At 36.1% G+C, this 20,923-nt stretch overlaps 1 protein-coding gene across 1 annotated transcript in view; it reads right to left on the reverse strand.

Moving 5' to 3' along the window:
• rps6ka5 (ribosomal protein S6 kinase, polypeptide 5) overlaps positions 1 to 20,923 on the reverse strand; it is a 39,524-nt gene that overhangs the window by 10,283 nt on the left and 8,318 nt on the right. Inside the window, exons 4-12 of the mRNA XM_067367611.1 lie at positions 16,549 to 16,664; positions 14,987 to 15,088; positions 9,756 to 9,839; positions 9,469 to 9,572; positions 6,422 to 6,572; positions 6,101 to 6,262; positions 1,882 to 2,007; positions 565 to 698; positions 362 to 455 (exon numbers count right to left, since the gene is read on the reverse strand). Coding sequence (XP_067223712.1) covers positions 362 to 455; positions 565 to 698; positions 1,882 to 2,007; positions 6,101 to 6,262; positions 6,422 to 6,572; positions 9,469 to 9,572; positions 9,756 to 9,839; positions 14,987 to 15,088; positions 16,549 to 16,664 — 1,073 coding nt within the window. The remainder of the gene's footprint in view (positions 1 to 361; positions 456 to 564; positions 699 to 1,881; positions 2,008 to 6,100; positions 6,263 to 6,421; positions 6,573 to 9,468; positions 9,573 to 9,755; positions 9,840 to 14,986; positions 15,089 to 16,548; positions 16,665 to 20,923) is intronic.

The raw sequence follows: 20,923 nt of genomic DNA on the forward strand, positions 1-20,923 counted from the left end.
TGACCACTGAAAATCAACCATGGTGTTATTTCTCCAGGGCTGCGTTTCTCAAAAGCATCAAGATAATTGTAAAGACCACTGGTGCCAATGGATCTACAATCTACTTATGCTTACAATGCTTTTGAGAAACGCATCCCAGTTAGTGTTAACCTTCTTTACGGTTGCATCTGATAAAGACTGGATGGTAATTAAGATGAAGTACAAAGAAAAGGAAGAGGACAGTTTATGAACAGGAGGGATGGAATTAAATCTGGGGCAGGTGTGAGGACAAAGAGGGTTCAAACTTATTCAGGCTAGCCCAGTCCTTTAAATGAAAGAGGCTTTGATGCGTACAGGAGCTCTTTCTCAAACACTGTCATACCTGGTCATGGTAGATTTCATGTAGTTTGACTATGTTGGGGTGTCCGTCGCACAGTTTGAGAGCGGCAATCTCTTTCTGCGTCTGTGCCTCCATTCTGCAGAATGATAAATGAGCACTACAAATCACTTCAATGATTATTATGAAATATAACTGAACTTTAAATACATCAAAAATACTCTCTTGTCAGGCTGCATAGCCGGTACCTTTTACTGACAATCTTTACAGCATATTTCTGTCCGGTCTTCTTGTGAGTGCATTGTCTGCAGATGGAGAAGCTTCCCTCTCCCAGAGCGTTCTCCCTCAGGTCCATCTCATAGTTCATGTAGAATGGCGAGTCCTATGGTCAGTTTGTCAGAAGTCAAGGAAAATTGATGATATTAATTTACTTAAAGGTGCCCTAGAACCTTCTTTCACAAGATGTAATATAAGTCTAAGGTGTCCCCTGAATGTGTCTGAAGTTTCAGCTCAAAATACCCCATAGATTTTTTTTAATTCATTTTTTTAACTGCCTATTTTGGTGCATCATTAACTATGCACCGATTCAGGCTGCGGCCCCTTTAAATCACGTGCTCCCGCCCCCCGAGCTCTCGACTCTATCATTGCATAAACAAAGTTCACACAGCTAATATAACCCTCAAATGGATCTTTACAAGATGTTCGTCATGCATACTGCATGCATGCATCGGATCATGTGAGTATAGTATTTATATGGATGTTTACATTCGATTCTGTATGAGTGTGAGACTATACTCCGTAGCTAACAGCTAATGCTACACTGTTGGAGAGATTTATAAAGAATAAAGTTGTGTTTATGAATTATACAGACTGAAGTGTTTAAAAATGAAAATAGCGAAGGCTCTTGTCTCCGTGAATACAGTAAGAAACGATGGTAACTTTAACCACATTTAACAGTACATTAGCAACATGCTAACGAAACATTTAGAAATGTACAAATATCACTAAAAATATCATATCATGGATCATGTCAGTTATTATGCCTTGAACATGAGCTGGCATATGCAAATATTGGGGTCATACATATTAATGATCCCGACTGTTACGTAACAGTTGGTGTTATGTTGAGATTCGCCTGTTCTTCGGAGGTCTTTCAAACAAATTAGATTTATATAAGAAAGAGGAAACAATGGAGTTTGAGACTCACTGTATGTCATTTCCATGTACTGAACTCTTGTTATTCAACTATGCCAAGGTAAATTCAATTTCCCATTCTATGGCACCTTTAAAGGGACCATATTCTATTCGTGTCAAACTCTGCTCCTGGAGTGCCTGCAGATTTTAGCTCTAACCATCTCCAAAACACCTGCCTGGAAGTTTCTAGTAATCCTGAAGACCTTGATTAGCTGGTTCAGGTGTTTAATTAGGGTTGTAGCTAAACTCTGCATAACAGTGGCCCTGTTCTACACTTTTGTAGCATTTAATTTAGATTTTTGGGTGAACTATCCCTTTAAAAAAAGACAGGTCAGCTTTAAATGTTACTACACAGCAATATGCAGACTGACCTTCATCATAGCGCTACGGGCAACAGCAGCGGAGCCCGGCCTCTCTGACACGCCACACAGCTGAGCCGGGTCGTCCATCACCGCATTCCTCTTAAACAGGATGGAGGGAGCCATGAAGGAATAGCCCTGCAGATACAAACATCAATAAACACACTCACTAAGAGAAGAGGGAACTGATGCAGAGGAGTTTTCAGGGTCACTGAAGGAACTCAAACAACTCAGCCTTTTGCATTTCTGCAAATCTTACATGCCAAGGGACTCCAGTCACATTGTTTGCAACGACTGCATCATGTGCACCCAACTAAATAAAGCCTCTGCCAGCCCATGTCCCACTTACGCGGCCAGACTGCAGCTGTGTGCTACATGGGCGGAGGAGTGGCTGGCGGAATGAGAGGATGGCTGGACGGAAGGATGAGGAGATGAATGGTTGAAATGCTTTTAATTGCTAAGCCAAGGTATTTGATTGCCCTGCTTTTCAAATTATCACAGTCCTCTAATGCAGCCTAATTTCAGTTTGTGAGGAGTTCGAGGGGGTGGCTGGGTTTATATGCGGCTATGCATGTGTGTGCGTGGTGGTGCGTTTCGAAAGTTATCATTGCAGACGTCGCTGCAATTGTACCGCCCGAGAATTATGAAGGATCAAAATTCCAGCGCACATGAAAGGCGAACGCTCAGAAAAGCCAAGATGAAGTTGGTAATCAAAGGTTGAAGGAGTAATTGAGCCAGACATGGTTGTTCTCGCAGACGCCGACCTTTTATTCCATGACAGAGCCGTTTAATGGCGGCATTGATCCGCCAGACTGAAGGATTCAGAAGGCAATCATAGACACCATCTCTTTCGCAGCCTCCCATTTCAGCTGGCATCATGCTATAGGCAACGTTATGGATCAAGCCGCATCAAAAATAGTCATTCACATCTGATGCTTGAAACATATCACCATAATTACATCTCCAAACAGCTCTCTAATTCATCTGAATACCAACACAGACAGCCGGGCTCACGTTGCGTAAGTGATCATTATAAAGGCTGACTTGCCCATATCCACTTCAGTACTTCCTGCTTACTGATAATGAAGGGTTAACTGAACAATTATATCCTAACGCAACATCAAATGTCCACTCGTGTGCAGAAATTCATTCTCAGTATCATAAATAAATGCTCAGTGTGAATCAACACTGGTTTAGGTAGATATATTGGCCTGGCAAAGAAATCAGCTGATACTTGGCCATTTTCAAACCCTGAAATATTTTTGAAGTGAAATTTGAGTAAGTTTGGGGTCACTTTTAATGCATAAAAATTCAAGTGAAGACATTTACAAATTCTGTTACAGATAAATGCTGTTCTTTTGATCTTCCTATTCATCCCCCAAAAAGGTATTGTGGTTTCCACAAAAACATTAAGAAGCACAGCTGCTTTCAACACTGATAATGATAATAATAAGAAATGTTTCTTGAGCTGCAAATCATCATATTACGATTTCAGAAGGATCATGTGACACTGAAGACTGGAGTAATGATGCTGAAAATTCAGATTTGCCATCACAGGAATTTTAAAATATATTTGAAATCATGTTGCTAATGTTAAATTTAAAACTATTTTTACAGTATTTTTGATCAAATAAATGCAGCCTTGGTGAGCAAAGAAAAACTGTTTTCTTCTTTTTTTTTTATTTTTTTTTATTTACAGACCCTAAGGGCCCTATAATACACCTGGCGCAATGCGACGCAAGGCGCAGCGCAAGTGTGTTTGCTAGTTTGCGTCCGGCGCCGTTCGCGTTTTCCCGTTCAGCGCCACGTCCTTAAATTAGTAAATGCATTTGCGCCAGTTAGTGCGCCCATGGGCGTGCTGGTCTAAAAAAGAGGTGTGTTCAGGCGCATTGCCGGCGCATTGCTATTTTAAGCAGCTGAAAATAGACTGCGCCATAGACCAACTCAAACCTGGTCTAAAGTCTAAAGTCAGTGGCGCAATATTTTTTTGTTAGAGCGCGTTGGTAGAAACTGCACCTCCGGGCGCGTCCACAGTGAGCGTCGACTTTGCTTATTACACACAGGGATGCGCATCACACAAATATGCCAAATATTAAAAACAAAAGGATTACAGTGTAAAAGAATATTATTGTGTAGGCTACATAAATATAAAAATGTAATGATGAATAGTCATTGTGTGTATTAGAATTAGGATACCTATTTTCAATTCAGCCTATTACTACTTATAATGATGAACGAAACTGGCTAATTAATTGAACAATCTTGCCAATACACACACATATTAACTGACTGATCGCGCGGAGCTATTTGAAAGCCCGCATCCAACGCAGACGACTGAAAGATTGACTGGCCACTTAACAGGTAATTTCAGCAAAACATCACTCGTTGAACTCCTCAGTTGAAACGGTGTGTTTAATAAGTCAGTGTATTTTATAATGTTATATGTTATATAATATATAATTATATAATATATATAATGTTATATCCTGCTTGTCCCGTAGATGATCTGCTCGCGCGCTTTAACTTCGCGCACGAGCAGATCAGTTTCTTCGCTTGAAAAGCGTTCAGCTTTTCCGCCAACAAATTTCGGCATGTAAATAGCAATCCGCCATGGCGCGAGTGCATCTCGCTCTTAAAGGGAATGGGAGATGACACTTTGATTGGTTTATTGAACGTTACGCCCATTACTCATTAAGAGAATAGGGACAACCCATTTCAAAAATGCGCCCCAGCGCACGGACCGTTTTTCCGTCGTTAAAATAGCAAAAGTGGATTTGGACATGCCCTGAGTGCACCTGCGCCGTGCGCTTTACACTTTGCGTTTAGATCATTAAAATAGGGCCCTATATGTTTAAACTGTAGTGTATGTTCATTTGATTGTAGCAATAATATTTGGCAACATTTAATAAAAAAATTAACATTTAGTTAATTTTCACAAATTTGCAAATTTGCATTGGTGAGTAAATTTTGCATGATAACTTCATTAGAAACTGCAACATTAACAGAGCAAAATAATAATGTATTAAATTGTATGATACCCATTAAAGGGATAGTTCACCTAAAAATTAAAATTTTGTAAATGAAAATTGTCTGTATTTACTCTCCCTCATGTTGTTCCAAACCTGTATGAGATTCTTTCTTCTGTTGAACACAAAAGAAGATATTTTAAAGAATGTTGGTAACTAGACAGTTGACGGTAGCAGGTAGGGAAAAAATACTATGGAAGTCAATGGCTGTCGTCAACTGTCTGGTTACCAACATTCTTCAAAATATCTTCTTTTGTGTTCAACAGAAGAAAGAAACTGATGACAGAATTTTCATTTCATTTTCTTTTTTTGGGTGAACTATCCCTTTAAGGCTTCGCAAACAAAAAAAATGCTGCTAAGGTCATTTGTGTTTAAAAAGTATATTTTTATTTAAAGGTGCCATAGAACGTCTTTTTAAAAGATGTAATATAAGTCTAAGGTGTCCCCTGAATGTGTCTGTGAAGTTTCAGCTCAAAATACCCCATAGATTTTTTTTTATTCATTTTTTTAATTGCCTATTTTGGGGCATCATTAAATATGCGCCGATTCAGGCTGCGCGGCCCCTTTAAATCACGCGCTCCCTGCCCACGGAGCTCACGCTTGCCTTAAACAGCATAAACAAAGTTCACACAGCTAATATAACCCTCAAAATGGATCTTTACAAAGTGTTCATCATGCAGCATGTCTAATTGCGTAAGTATGGTATTTATTTGGATGTTTACATTTGATTCTGAATGAGTTTGATAGTGCTCCGTGGCTAAAGCTAACATTACACACTGTTGGAGAGATTTATAAAGAATGTGTGTTTATGAGTTATACAAACTGCAATTGTTTAAAAATGAAAATATATCATTTCCATGTACTGAACTCTTGTTATTTAACTATGCCAAGATAAATTCAATTTTTGATTCTAGGGCACCTTTAAGAAATTTTTTTTTTTTTTTTTTTTTAAGAAAATGGTCGATCGCTTCACTAGATAAACCCTTATTCCTTGTCTGGGATCATGTAGAGCTCTTTTTTTTTTTAAACCCATTGGTAACTGTTGAAGACCACTATATGGAGAAAAATCCTGGAATGTTTTCCTCAAAAAACTTAATTTCTTTTTGCCTGAAGAAAAAAGACATGAACATCTTGGATGACATGGGGGTGAGTAAATTATCAGGAAATTTTAATTCTGAAGTGAACTAATCCTTTAATTCCCCTACCTGGAAGATGCGGTCACAGTTGTTAGGAAGAGCCGCAGGAGAGTAGGTGGGGTCCATCTCCGTAAACTCCTCTGCAAAGTTGCTCACATCCAGCTCATCACGAATTACAGGTTTGAAAGGAGCCGGAACCTTCTTAGCAGCTAGATCCTCCCAATTCATTTTCTGAAGCAACAAAAGTCAAACATTTTTGATGTTGGTCCCTCAAGCCTAAATGAACTTTAACAAGCCAACAAAATGACAAGGGAAATAATTATGCTTCTCATTTAATTTAAAATTAATTTTTGTGAAAAAAAAAAAGTCAATGGTTCATTTTTGTCTTGCCTGGTAAAATGGATGGCTTTTCACATTCTGGGCCCCTGAGGGGCCAGAGCCCAGCCTCTTTTTTGGGTCTTTAATTAGCAGTCGCTGGATAATGTCTTTGGCCAGAGGGCCCATGTCTTTGGGGAACGGGGGATCCTTTTTCATAATTCTCCTATTGGGCAAAGAGAGAGAATTAATCAAAACCAAACCCTTCCTGCAGATTCATATTTGAATTGTAATAAAAAACAAATGCAGCTTTAGAGGCACAGTATGCAATTTTCCCCACTAGAGGTTGCATATTCAAAACAACAACAAAACTTGAACAAACAATAATTATTATAATTAAAACTTGAACAAACACAATTATGCAAACAAAATGCCTTTTTTGTCGAGTATTAGTAAAAGAGCAGTCTTAAATGAGTTAAATAATGTCTTAAATGAAATTAAAAAGTTGTGAGAAAATGAGATGCGTGTCAGATCCACATCATGTTCGGCAGCAGCAGCTCTTAAAGTGACAGCAGCCTAATAAACCAGTCGCTAATGTCAGTCATTAATGTTAATAAAAGAACAAAGGTAACAGAGAAAACTGTATCTTAAATAATAATTAGAGCACTAAAAAAAAAATTCTCGTCCAAAAATCTTTTGATTTTGATTCATCCGTACGTTTACGTTTCTTGGAGAAATCTTTGGCGACAGAACCTGCTACAAAAGATAACGAATAAATGTGGTCCATGACGGCTGTGCGAAACAACAACAGAGTGGCATGCTAGACCAGAGATGGTCTTATTTTTTGGCTTATGGCCTTGAAGTGGCTCTGGCTAGACACTACAACTACTACTTCCGCATTTTTTCACGAGACTCACTGTGTTGCCATGGTGTATATGCTAGTAAAAGCTGAAAACGAGGGCATGGCACCATTAACAGGTGACGCAATGAGGAGGGAGACAACACTGGTTAAAATTGTGAATTTCTCTGAATTTAAACATTGTTGGAAACATTTGGGATAATATAAGCACACAAGTTATCAAGATATATAACATTGTGCTAGTAGATTTTGGATATTATAATGCAAAAATCTTACATATTGTGCCTTTAAGAAAGTAATTTGATGTTATTCTGTCAACATGCTGATGCAACCAAATTCATGATTTCAAAACAAGATGGACTTCTAGATAATGGAAAGGAAACTGGTGTTAAACCACATAAAGGCGTACAGAGAACTAGGGTTGGGAACCAAGAAACAGTTCTTATTCAGAGCAAGTTCCACTTTTTTAAAAAAAGCAACAATCTAAAAATTTTCATATGCTTTCAGATCTGTTTAAGTCAGATTCTTGAACGAATAACTCTTATCAGTCATCAAATTTCATCATTTCCGATTTGAAATTAACCACAAAAAAAAAATATTTTTATGTGTATGCAGGCTTATGACACTAAAGTCAGTGTAGTTAACTGATCGCTCATTTGACAATGAGATACACATCATGCATTTTGTTGTATTTTAGTAAGTGGTATTTAAAAAAAAATAAACTAAGTCCCTCTGAGGTGAAAATCAAGTTTTTAATGTTGATTATATGTCTATGTGGTGTTTTTATTATACTTTAAACAAACCAAAGGTAAGTCAACACCACTGCTAAGTATTTTCTCTTTAAAGATGCCATCAAATGGAAAATTTAATTTACCTCGGCATAGTTGAATAACAAGAGTTCAGTACATGGAAATGACATACAGTGAGTTTCAAACTCCATTTTTTCCTCCTTCTTATATAAATCTCATTTGTTTAAAAGACCTCCGAAGAACAGGCGAATCTCAACATAACACCGACTGTTACGTAACAGTCGGGATCATTAATATGTACGCCCCCAATATTTGCATATTCCAGCCCATGTTCAAGGCATTACACAAGGGCAGCCAGTATGAACGTCTGGATCTGTGCACAGCTGAATCATCAGACTAGGTAAGCAAGCAAGAACAACAGCGAAAAATGGCAGATGGAGCAATAATAACTGACATTATCCATGATATTTTTAATGATATTTGTAAACTGTCTTCCTAAATGTTTCGTTAGCATGTTGCTAATGTACTGTTAAATGTGGTTAAAGTTACCATCGTTTATTACCATATTCACAGAGACAAAAGCCGTCGCTATTTTCATTTTTTAACACTTGCAGTCTGTATAATTCATAAACACAACTTCATTCTTTATAAATCTCTCCAACAGTGTGTAATGTTAGCTTTAGCCACGGAGCACTATCAAACTCATTCTGAATCAAATGTAAACATCCAAATAAATACTACACTCACATTATCTGATGTATGCATGCAGTTTGCATGACGAATACTTTGTATAGATCCATTTTGAGGGTTATATTAGCTGTGTGAACTTTGTTTATGCTGTTTAAGTCAAGCGCAAGCTCCGGGGACGGGGAGTGTGAGGATTTAAAGGGGCCGCAGCCTGAATCGGTTCATAGTTAATGATGCCCCAAAATAGGCAGTTAAAAAAAATTATAAAAAAAAAATCTATGTGGTATTTTGAGTTGACACTTCACAGACACATATAGGGGACACCTTATTAGACTTATATTACATCTTGTAAAAAAAACGTTCGATGGCACCTTTAAAACTGCAGCGAAACACAGACAGTCTCAAAAACACGGTTTGAAATCGCCGGCGGTGTTTCTGACGTCACAAACTATCTTGTAACCAATCACGTCAATGTGTGATCATCAACGAGTGGATCTCTGAGCTGGTATGAGTGGAGGCAGGGCTAATTTGAATATTCATAGAATACTAAATGAAGCAAGGGTTGCATTCAAGCTATTTTAAGCCATGAAGATTTTTTTTTAAGGAAAAAAACATTTAAATATGTAATTTTTGGTGATCAAAAATGAGTTAAGGGATAAAATTATTTACTAGAGAGGGACTTTAAATAAATTTAGTTCAATAAAGAACTTAGAGAATTATTAATTGAACCAGAGTTGCTAAGAAGAATCACAATCAGAACCAAAATGCTTAAATTCTTTACATTTCCCACCCCATCAAGTATTGGTATATGTATGTGCTTGTCTTACTCAGCAATGTCAGAATGAGAGTTCTCATCGCCGTCGACAGTGAAAGGAGAGCCTCCGGTCAACAGCTCATACATCAGAACTCCCATACTCCACCAATCCACCGCCTGCAGGAGAACATCGGTTCAACACACTGGTTATATTCCCAACAGCATTCAAATGTATGCAGGAACATTTTAAAAATTAATGAATGAATCACTGTTGAATAAAAGTCTAACTTAAAGCTGCTTAAGAAAATTTCACATATAACATGAAATGTGGTAAATGGACGGAGGAGCAGTTCACTTTACCTTGTCATGTCCTGACTCTCCTCCCGCTACAATCTCAGGCGCCATGTATTCAACAGTGCCGCAGATGGAATAAGCTCTCTCTACCTACAAGACAAAAAAAGTGTTTATTTTACGGTTTGTAAAAACCTGTAAACAAAATCTGTACAGTTTCAGTTTTCACAGTTGCCTTTGTCACATCCAGATTTTAAATTTTTTTTTATTTTGGAAGTGTAGATGTTGTTTAGGGCTGGGTATCAGCAATTGCATCATGATATATCAAAGGCAATGTTAAATATCAAATACAAGTCATGACTCGATACATCATGAATGCGAAATTGTGTTCCACAAAATCTTGCGAGATTAAAATGTGAAAGATTTCTCGTTGAGGGGGAAAAGCAGTCTCGTGATATTGCCATGACTAAGTGTGAGGGTGAAATTAGGATAGAATATGCCACCGCTACATTTACATCTTTTTTTCCTTTATATAGAAAATAAAAACCATTTAATTCAGTTGGATAACGGTCGCTTCAGTTCCATCCAGCTCATCTAACACAAGCTGTAGAGTCGTACGTAGTTCAGCAGGAATCAGAGTTCACTGATCACATGACGAGTGTAAGTGACGAGATGACTGACAAGACCATGGCGGAGAATTCGTTGCACAAAAGAGCCAAAGCGTCTGACAAATGTCTTATCTTGTAGAATGCACACTCAGCATCGCCTCTACCTATACATAGAGTACACGCGAAAGCGAAAGTAAAACGCGAGCATGCATTTAAATGCAATTTCAATATTGAAAATATTGACAATATTCAATATTGACTACCTGATGCATGCAAATATCACCCAATCTGAAAGCTATCTTTAGGCCCCGATATACTTCAAACGAAATCCAAGAACGAACTAATGTGACGTCATTTCGAACTAAATCAGTCCGAAACAAAGTTAGTTTTGGAAGTTCGAAACAGCTTGCCAAAGCTTTCTGAAAAAGTTTGCTTCGGCAGTTAAACACCTTTGTACTACCATTGGTCTGTGGCCATTACGAAAGGTAGGTGTGCACTGAGGCTCCGACTTCTTTCACTCGGAAAATCTTTTCCAGTTCATTTCTCCTCTCGAGTCCATACAAGTCAGACATCCGCGAGTGAAAACATGAACACTGGAGAGGTTCTTTATAGTAGAAAACGAAGCTGTACTTCTGATAAAATGAGAGACTGACACTTTTTTCGTGTTTATTATGGTAAAGCTGCTTGATTTTAAGCAATCTATTTTATAAAATGCTATAAATATAAATGACTTTATGGAGTGCCAAATTACAGAGCTCATTCAAACAAAACATATCCACATTGCCATGATCAGATGCTTTTCTTATGCTTTATTAAAAAATCTTTGCTAGTTTCTCAATTTTGTTGTATTTATTTTGTTACTGAGAGGAAAATGCGCAACATTTTTACATATTCATCCAACCGTCGCTCTCAGAGGAGTGGGCGGCGTCAGAAGTTCGATTACATTATATCGCTACTCATGTATTTCGAACTTCGTTTTATCCCTAAACGAAAAACGAAAAAGAACTTCGCTTGAAGTATATTGGGGCCTTTAGGCTGGGCTGTGTAGTTATAACCATCTCTTAGCTCTGTATCATGCTTGAAGAAAAATTTGCTCTCTTTTGCACTTTGATTTTTTTTTTTTTTACTTTGAATAAGGTTGCACTTATTGTTTGCACTTAAGACTAAGAGAAAACTGTTATTCATTTTTATTTATAATGTTTTTATGATCAATTTGTGGAAAGGAGTTTAGTTAGGAAGTCAAAAGCTGTAGAAGCTCATAAATCATGTACAGCTGAAGAGACTCATATGAAATCAAACACAGAGAAGCCAGTCAGCTGAATTTGTGGCAAACCTTTTACAGTTAAAAAAAAATCTTTTATGCTCCCCAAGCCTGCATTTATTTGATCAAAAATACAGTAAAAACAGATGTATTATGAAATATTACAATTTAAAATAATTGTTTTCTATTTAAAACTGAATTTATTCCTGTGATGCAAAGCTGAATTTTCAGTATCATTACTCCAGTCTTTAGTCACATGATCCTTCAGAAATCATTCTAATATGCTTATTTGATGCTCAAGATTTAATGTTGAAAGTTCATTTCTTCAAAACAGAAACATTTTGTAACATTATAAATGTCTATACTGTCACATTTGATCAATTAAGTGTGACCTTGCTGAATAAAAGTATAAATTTCTTACAAAAATAAAATCTTACTGACCCCAAACTTGAGTGTAGTATACTTCAATAGCAACATAGTCTTTCAAAAGTTAAAAATACAATTAAATATAAACCTATACATCGAAACAAGATTCATCAGTCTAGAATGATTAATTACTGCACTTAGATGCCGTTGTGGCTAAGACTAAACGCACCATCTGTGCTTTCTAAATTGGGCAAAACTGCTTTCTGAATTATGCGGCATATTTATGGAATGAAATACATGAAAACATCTGGAACAATCTTCTTTAATATCCTATGAGCATTTAATGTTCTTGCCACGTTTGAATACCGCTACAAGCACATGGCTTTTATAATTAAAGTTCCTGTGTACATTTATTAATTGCTTTTATTTTTATGCATCTCATAATCAGCATATTTCTGCCGGATGAATTTACTCGTTTTATGTGTTCTGGTTTATATGTACGCTATAAAGTCTTAATAGTCACAGGCGTCTTTTCAAACCACACTCGTAAAAAGAAATTCTGGCTGAAATGGGTTGTTAGCTGGTACAAAAAAGGTCAAACTGAGAAAAACAAAAAGTTAATATAATCTTTTAGAACAAAGAGCACGATCAAAACATGCATGATAAGTGATTACAGCATTGAGTAAACAGTCTTGCATTTTAATTGCATCCATGGGACGGAGGAAGGTTCATTGTGAACTAATGAAACATCAAACACATCATCTTTGACAGGACAGGACACGCCAGGACCTGCGCGTGCAGGATATTGGGTGGTCCCGGGAATAAACAGTCATTTGTTAGCTAAGTAAAAGATGCTCTTCTCTTCTGGATGAATGTCAAAATCCCAGACAATGATGCAACAATAACTCTCTCAATACAGATCTTTCAACATTGGTCCCATGCACTCATAAACACATTTAGAAAACTGAAAGTCTGGGCATTTTTAATAAGGAACACCATGTAACTTTTTGGTTACAGGTAAAACTCATTGCGAAGGTGCACTTAGGGCATGTCTGAATCCACTTTTGCTAGTTTAAGAACAAAAAAAGGGTCGGTGCACCAGGTGCATGGTCCAAAAGGGTTGTACCTAGACTCTTAATGAGTCTTAGGTGTGTTTTGGGCAATAAACCAATCAGAGTGTCATCTCCCATTCCCTTTAAAAGCCAGTTGCACTTGTACCATGGCAGATTGCTTTATCGTTTTCAGTTGCCTCAAAATAGCAACATGCCAAAAATGCACCTGAACACACCTCGTTTTCAGACCAGCACGAACAGATGGGCACGAGTACATTTGCTATTTAAACAAAGCGGGTCTTGAAAATTATAACTGCATCTCTCTATCAGTGTTTGACTCCGGTTTGAACATGTAAGGCTGAACACCGTTACTGACAATTTCTGACATTTTGGCTGTGTGAGATTCTCCAGTTTTGTTGTTGTTGAAGCACAAGCTGTTAAAGCTCCGCCCTCTTCTGGAAAGGGGGCCGGGAGCAGCAGCTCATTTGCATTTAAAGGGACACACACAAAAACAGCGTGTTTTTGCTCACACCCAAATAGTGTCAAATTTGTCAAGCTATAATAAATGATCTGTGGGGTTTTTTGAGCTGAAACTTCACAGACACATTCTGGAGACACCAGAGACTTATATTATATCTTGAGAAAAGGGGCATTATAGGTCCGCTTTAAAATGTTGTAAAAGTGATGCGGAGATGGCATCTTTATTACTCAACAGGTGAGTATGTTTTTTATTGAAAAGATAAATTGCCATTTGTAGCTTTTAACAGAGTTCATTGTAAAGTATTATCTATTGTGAAGGGTTGTTTCATCATGGTTGTTGTAGCGTGTCTATTGACGGCTATAGCTATAATAACGTCTTCAGCTAGTCAGCTTGAGATCCTTTCTATCTAAACTGGTTATATCTCTTGCCTAGTAATGAATGTTTTATGAGCAGTATAATAATCTCTCGCTCTCTTTTTTTTTAGTTATGAGAAAGAACTATATTTATCCGCAGAGTCACACAGAGCCAAAGCACAACCAAAACAATGTTCTTCTGCAAAATGCATGCAATTTTGTTACATAGTGTACCTTTAATGTTTTAATATAAAACCACTCTTTTCAAGCATACATAAAAGCCATGAAAATTTGAGTACTGAGATGTTCCAAATATCATGACAACAACAGCTGTGAAATATTAAACACTTGTTGGCCTGTCTAATCAAAAAACTTGTTTTCACCCTTAGCAGTTCTCAAACTGGCATGTCACTCTAACACAATGTTCCCTCTAAATTTCTGTTCCAGATTTTTTTTTTTTTCGACAAACCCATGTGGCCGAGAATCTAAGCAGAAATACCCCATGCGACAAACCTGTGAGATGTTCAATGGTCAAACAAAGAAACTCTAACTGTTAAATAATGGGTTAATTACTGGTTTAACAAAGAAACTCAAAAAATTTCTTGATAATGCCATTTTGGTTTTGGAGGCATTACATTTTTACAGTAACTAAAAAAGTAATATATTTATTTAAATATTGATTATATTAAAAAATTTGCTCTATACAATGTTGGACACATAACAGTAATTGATATAATTAGCCTTTGGCTATCAAACAGTCATCATAACATTGTAATATACAATATATACATAATTCACCTCTATATTGGTAAATGTACCTAATTTTTCATATCAACAGAAAAATATACCAGGATAACCTTGCTTCTCTTGAGACTCCCCTGCTTCGCAACATAGTTAATGATATGCTAAAGCCCGCCCACACATTAATGTGATTGGTTACAACATGTTTGTGATGTAGGAAACACAGGCGATTTCAAACCGCGTTTTTGACGCTGCAGTTTTAAGGAGAAAACACTCAGCAATGGTGTTGACTTATGAATTTGCACATGGATTGTCTTAAAGCATATTAAAAACACCACATAGACATATAAACAACATTAAAAACTTGATTTTCACCACAGGTCGTTTTTAAATTGTGGAGAACTGGCAAGAATACAAAATATATAAACACAAACTCACCTCATGAAATTCCTTACTAAGGCCAAAATCCGTCAACACAATGTGACCGTTTGCATCAAGAAGGATATTCTCAAGTTTTAGATCTCTGTAGACGATTCCTAGCTGAAAAAACAAACAGAACCAAATAAGGTCTTATGTTTAGATTTGAGACCAAATACTTTATTTCATATCATCATTCATTACTAGGGGTGTAACGACATATTTATTCCTCCCGAACCGTATGGTACGAGCGTCACGGTTCAGTGCATACAGACAGTTGACGAATATAGTCAGTCACAGGTGATCCATACTCCAGGCCAGAAGGGGGTGCACGTGGTAATGCAATGCTGTTTGCTAACCACCACAACAGGAAAAGGCGCAGAAGTAGAAGAACAGACGATTTACGCATAGTTTATGTGTAATCTTTCAACCAGTGCTTCAACCATGGAAAGAAATCAATAAATCAGATTGAAAATAATAATATCTCACTTAGCATTACATTTACCTCAGGCAAGTCATTTAGTGTCCACAGCATGTTAGTACACAAGAGAAATGAACACTAGAGGGAGCATTTCACTAAATATATGCACTATATTAGCTTATATATTCATTATATTTACTTTACCTGTTGGTAATCTCATTTAACCTTGTAAATGATTATATTTCAAAAATGAATTGGAGAAGTTAATGCAAAACCTGCCTTGTGTGCAATTTACATGTTTTTTTTTGTTGTTTTTTTTGTATGATGATTATTATATCTAAAAATAAATATCAACTGAATGTAATAGTTTGGGCTCTGAAGTTAAGCTTTAATATTATAGTAATGTGCAAGAAGGGATTCCCTGTATAGTTTACAGCATTAGCTGAGAGACTTTTTTATCCTTAAGAAAATGTTAATTATAATTGAATTTATTTAAAAAGAGACAATTTGTTCAATAAACTACTGTTTAATAAAAAAGAAGAAAAAAGTAACAATTTTATGTTTAGTTTTCTCCCCCTGCTGTACTGAACCCGTACCGAACCGTGACTGAGGTACGTTCCGTCATGTTTGTGTACCGTTAACACCCCTATTCATCACATTTTTTTCCATCCTTGCCAAAATTATTTGCTCAACTGCTGAGTTTACAACCTCATCTTGTCTGGGGTCATAAAATGCAGCCATTCACCTGGAAAATGTACTGCTACTTTAATAAATAATAAATGGCAACATAATAGGCAATGACAAAAAATGAGACTGAACCAAAACAATGTTAATCTCACTGTCAAGGTCCATTCTACAAACCCTGCACTGGCCCCCGGGCAACTCTCTTCTCTATGAATAATGGCTGCACAGAACAAGCATGCATTAAAAACACTTCTCTTCCTCTTTCTGTAAACACAGCATTTGAGCAATTTTGAGCACTGCAGATACATGCAGCCTGGCCTGGTTAGACGAGTGAGGAATTGATCTGAGTAGGCAGGAGAGAGGAGAAGTACCTCCTGAGTAAAGGAAGGAACTACTTTCACTACTCTTTCAAAATGAGGCACTGTTCAGTCAGATTGAAAAGGAAATGAAGATAAGTGTGCAATTTTTGCTATTTTACCTTATGCAAGTGCTCCAGTGCTAGTACAATCTCCCCGCTGTACAAGGTAACCTCTTGCTCTTTAAAGCGAACCCTTTGGACCAAGTGTGTGAAGAGCTCACCTCCATTCACATAGTCTGCGATTTAGGATATAGAAAACAAAATTGCAACTGGTTAATGAGGGTTTTATATTTTAAATGCACCTGGTATTGTGCAGTTACTGCAAAATCCTGCTTTCATGCTGACACTGACTCAATCGGTTCCAAGCAATACCACAAAAGCCAAGAGTTCCTGTAGTGGTATACAGGCTTCAGCATTTAATTTTTATAGCAAATAAACTGTTACGATTGACAGGGTCCGTATGCAGTGTTCACTGCTATGTGCAGAAGTTCAGTTTATTTGAAATGTTCAAACAACACTTCAAATGTGATGGCATGACATAATATCAGTTATTTATATGCACTCAAATAAAAAAAATGAAATAAATAAAAATAAATTATACAGTACTGTTCAAATGTTTGGGGTCAGTAAGATTTAAAAAAATAAAAATAAATTATTCAACAAGGATGTATTAAATCGATGAAAAATGACTGTACATTCTTACAAAAAAAATCCATTTTAAATAAATGCTGTCTTTTTGAACTGTCTAGTCATCAAAGAACCCTGAAAAAAATGCATCACTGTCTCTACAAAAATATTAAGCAGCTTGATAATAATTAGAAATGTTTCTTGAGCACCAAATCAGCATATTACAACCCAAATTCCAGAAAAGTTGGGAAGTTTTTTCAATTCGAATAAAATTAAATCTAAAAGACTTTCAAATCACATGAGCCAATATTTTATTCACAATAGCACATAGATAACATAACAAATGTTTAAACGGAGAATTTTTACAATTTTATGCACAAAATGAGCTCATTTCAAATTTGATGCCTGCTACAGGTCTCAAAATAGTCAGGACAGGGGCATGTTCACTATTGTGTAGCATCTCCTCTTCTTTTCAAAACAGTTTGAAGAAGAAGTCTGGGCATTAAGGTTATAGGTTTCCAGCTGCTGTAGAGTTTGTGGTCGTCTTTAACGTATTTTTATGTGTTCTCTATATGTTGTAATAGCTGCAGTATGTGGTTTTGCATTGTCCTGCTGAAATACACAAGGCCTTCCCTGAAATAGACATTGTCTAGAAACCTTTATATACCTTTCAGCATTCATAGTGCCTTCCAAAACATGCAAGCTGCCCATACCGTATGCACTTATGCACCCTCATACCATCAGAGATGCTGGCTTTTGAACTGAACGCTGATAACACGCTGGAAAGTCTCCCTCCTCTTTAGCCAGGAGGACACGGTATCCGTGATTTCCAACAAGAATGTCAAATTTGGACTCGTCTGACCATAGAACACTTTTCCACTTTGAAACAGTACATTTTAAATAAGTCTTGGCCCACAGGACATGACGGCGCTTCTGGACCATGTTCACATATGGCTTCCTTTTTACTTGATAGAGCTTTAGTTGGCATCTGCAGATGGCACGGTGGATTGTGTTTACCGACAGTGGTTTCTGGAAGTATTCCTGGGCCCATTTAGTAATGTCATTGACACAATCATGCCGATGAGGGATGCAGTGTCGTCTGAGGGCCCGAAGACCACGGGAATCCAATAAAGGTCTTCGGCCTTGTCCCTTACGCACAGAGATTACTCCAGTTTCTGTGAATCTTTTGATGATGTTATGCACTGTAGATGATGAGATTTGCAATTTGATGTTTAAAGTATTCCACAATATTTTTACGCATTCTAACCCTCTCTAAAACATCCCTTTTATAGCTAATCATGTTACAGACCTGATATCAATTAATTTAATTAGTTGCTAGATGTTCTCCCAGCTGAATCTTTTCAAAATGTCTTATTTTCAGCCATTTGTTGCCCCCGTGCCAACTTTTTTGAGACTTGTAGCAGGCATCAAATTTGAAATGAGCTCATTTAGTGGATAAAAGTGTAAAAGTTCTCTGTTTAAACATTTGTTATGTTATCTATGTGCTATTGTGAATAAAATATTGGCTCATGTGATTTGAAAGTCTTTTAGTTTTCATTTTATTCAAATTTATGATTCATGGTTCAAATGAATGATTTCTGAAGGATCATTTGACAATGAAGACTGGAGTAATGATGCTGAAAATTCAGCTTTGCCATCACAGGAATAAGTTACATTTTAAAATATATTTAAATTACAAGTTATTTTAAATTGTAATGATATTTTTCACAATATTATTGTTTTTAACTGTATTTTTGATCAAATAAATGCAGCTTTGGTGAACAGTTCTTTTAAAAACGTAAAAAAAAAAAATCTTACTAAGTTTTTGTATAGTAGTGTTTATGTTTTTATATAAAAATATAAATATAATACTATATTTATTAAAAAAATAGCCAAACTTGGGAAAAAAACACTGTTGCAATATTGTAATAATTATAATATGCGTATCTTTTTAACTGTTGTAACAGATGGACATAGTAATAACAGTTTTCTAAAGGTCACGTATCTGGTGCACATTATACCCTCCCTCAAATTGCTCAGTAAACCACTTCTGAGGTTAATTAAGCTGAATAAAAATGCCTGAGGTTGTACACAATGACTGATGGGTAAATTTCCCTGCCCATTTCCTGTGAAGTGAGATATCAGTGTACAGTTGCTCACTAAGCTATTTCAGACTGACTAAATACTCCCTATGACTGAATCACACCCTATAAAATCCACTTCGTACAGCGTTTTCACACCTTGTTTTTTTACGAAACAGGGACTTAATTTGTTAAAGTTTAGTTGGTTCGGTTTCACAAAGCAACACTTCAAAACGTACTAAAATACATAGTTCAGTCATGAAACTCTGATGACGCAGGCTAATGGGTCTTAACGCAAGCTGATGATAATTACAGCGTTAACTACTGGCACAAGCTGATTGGTTCATGTCACATCTACAGCCAGTGAGCTTGTTGCTCACACACTTAAATGGCTGGTTGCATTCACTATAGCAGTTTGCAGCACGCTTCAGAGTTCCTTTAAAACCTTCCCCAGCTCCACAATACATTAACATTGTCATATCAATCACCATGCTAACAACCTTCCGAGAGTTGTTATGATTGAAATATGTTTATGCAAATCACATGTGAGTAAAACTGTCCCATTATTGTTCAGAGTTTCCCATGTGTCATCCATCAAGATGATTTACAAATTCGCTCCATGAGCTTATTGTGGCTTTATTTGTGACAGTCAGGACACTCACAAACACTATATGAATGTAGCCATCATTCCCGCTGTTGGATATACTACATTCGTATTAATGTCGCAGTAAATTCAGACATACTATCTGGATCTGGATAACTGTGTCGAGACGCATGCAAACACTATACGAATGTTATAATGCAGGAGAGCAGGAATCAAGGATATAAAAACTTTAATAAAAACAAAATTTTCAGGTCTATTGTAGTTAAATTCAGCAAAGCTGAATTTTCAGCATCGTAACTCCAGTCTTCAGTGTCACATGATCCTTCAGAAATCATTCTAATATGCTGATCTGCTGCTCAAGAAACATTTAATGTGTACAATTGTACAAAATATTTGTGTACAATATTTTTTTTCAGGATTATTTGATGAATAGAAAGTTCAAAAGAACAGTGTTTATCTGAAATCTAATCTTTTGTAACATTATAAATGTCTTTACTGCCACTTTTGATTGATTTAATGCATCCTTGCTGAATAAAAGTATTAATTTCTTTAATTTCTTTAAAAAAAAAATAAAAATAAAAATTCTAGTGTATAATAGTACAGAAGCTTTGTATTTCAGATAAATGCTGTTCTTTTGAACTTTCTATTCATCAAGGAATCCTGAAAAAAAAGTACACAACTGTTTTCAACATTGAAAATAATCATAAATGTTTCTTGAGCAAAATCTTGAGCAAATCAGCATATTAGAATGATTTCTGAAGGATCATGTGACACTGAACGATGCTGAAAATTCAGCTTTGCATCACAGGAATAAATTACTTTGTCAAATATATTTAAATAGTACACAGTTATTTTAAATTGTAATAATATTTCACAATATTACTGTTTTTTACTGTATTTTTAATTAAATAAATGTAGCCTTGGTGAGCAGATGAAACTTCTTTTAAAAACATTAAAAATCTTAGTGGTTCCAAACTTTTGGACTGGACTGTACTGTATATATATATATATATATATATATATATATATATATATATATATATATATATATATATATATATATATATATATATATATATATATATATATATATATATATATATATATATATATATATATATATATATATATATATATATATATATTCTTTTTTTTTATTCACTCTTATTTGTGTCTAATATGC

The sequence above is a fragment of the Chanodichthys erythropterus genome, chromosome 18 (genome assembly GCF_024489055.1).
Source record: "Chanodichthys erythropterus isolate Z2021 chromosome 18, ASM2448905v1, whole genome shotgun sequence".
NCBI classification, from domain to species: domain Eukaryota; kingdom Metazoa; phylum Chordata; class Actinopteri; order Cypriniformes; family Xenocyprididae; genus Chanodichthys; species Chanodichthys erythropterus.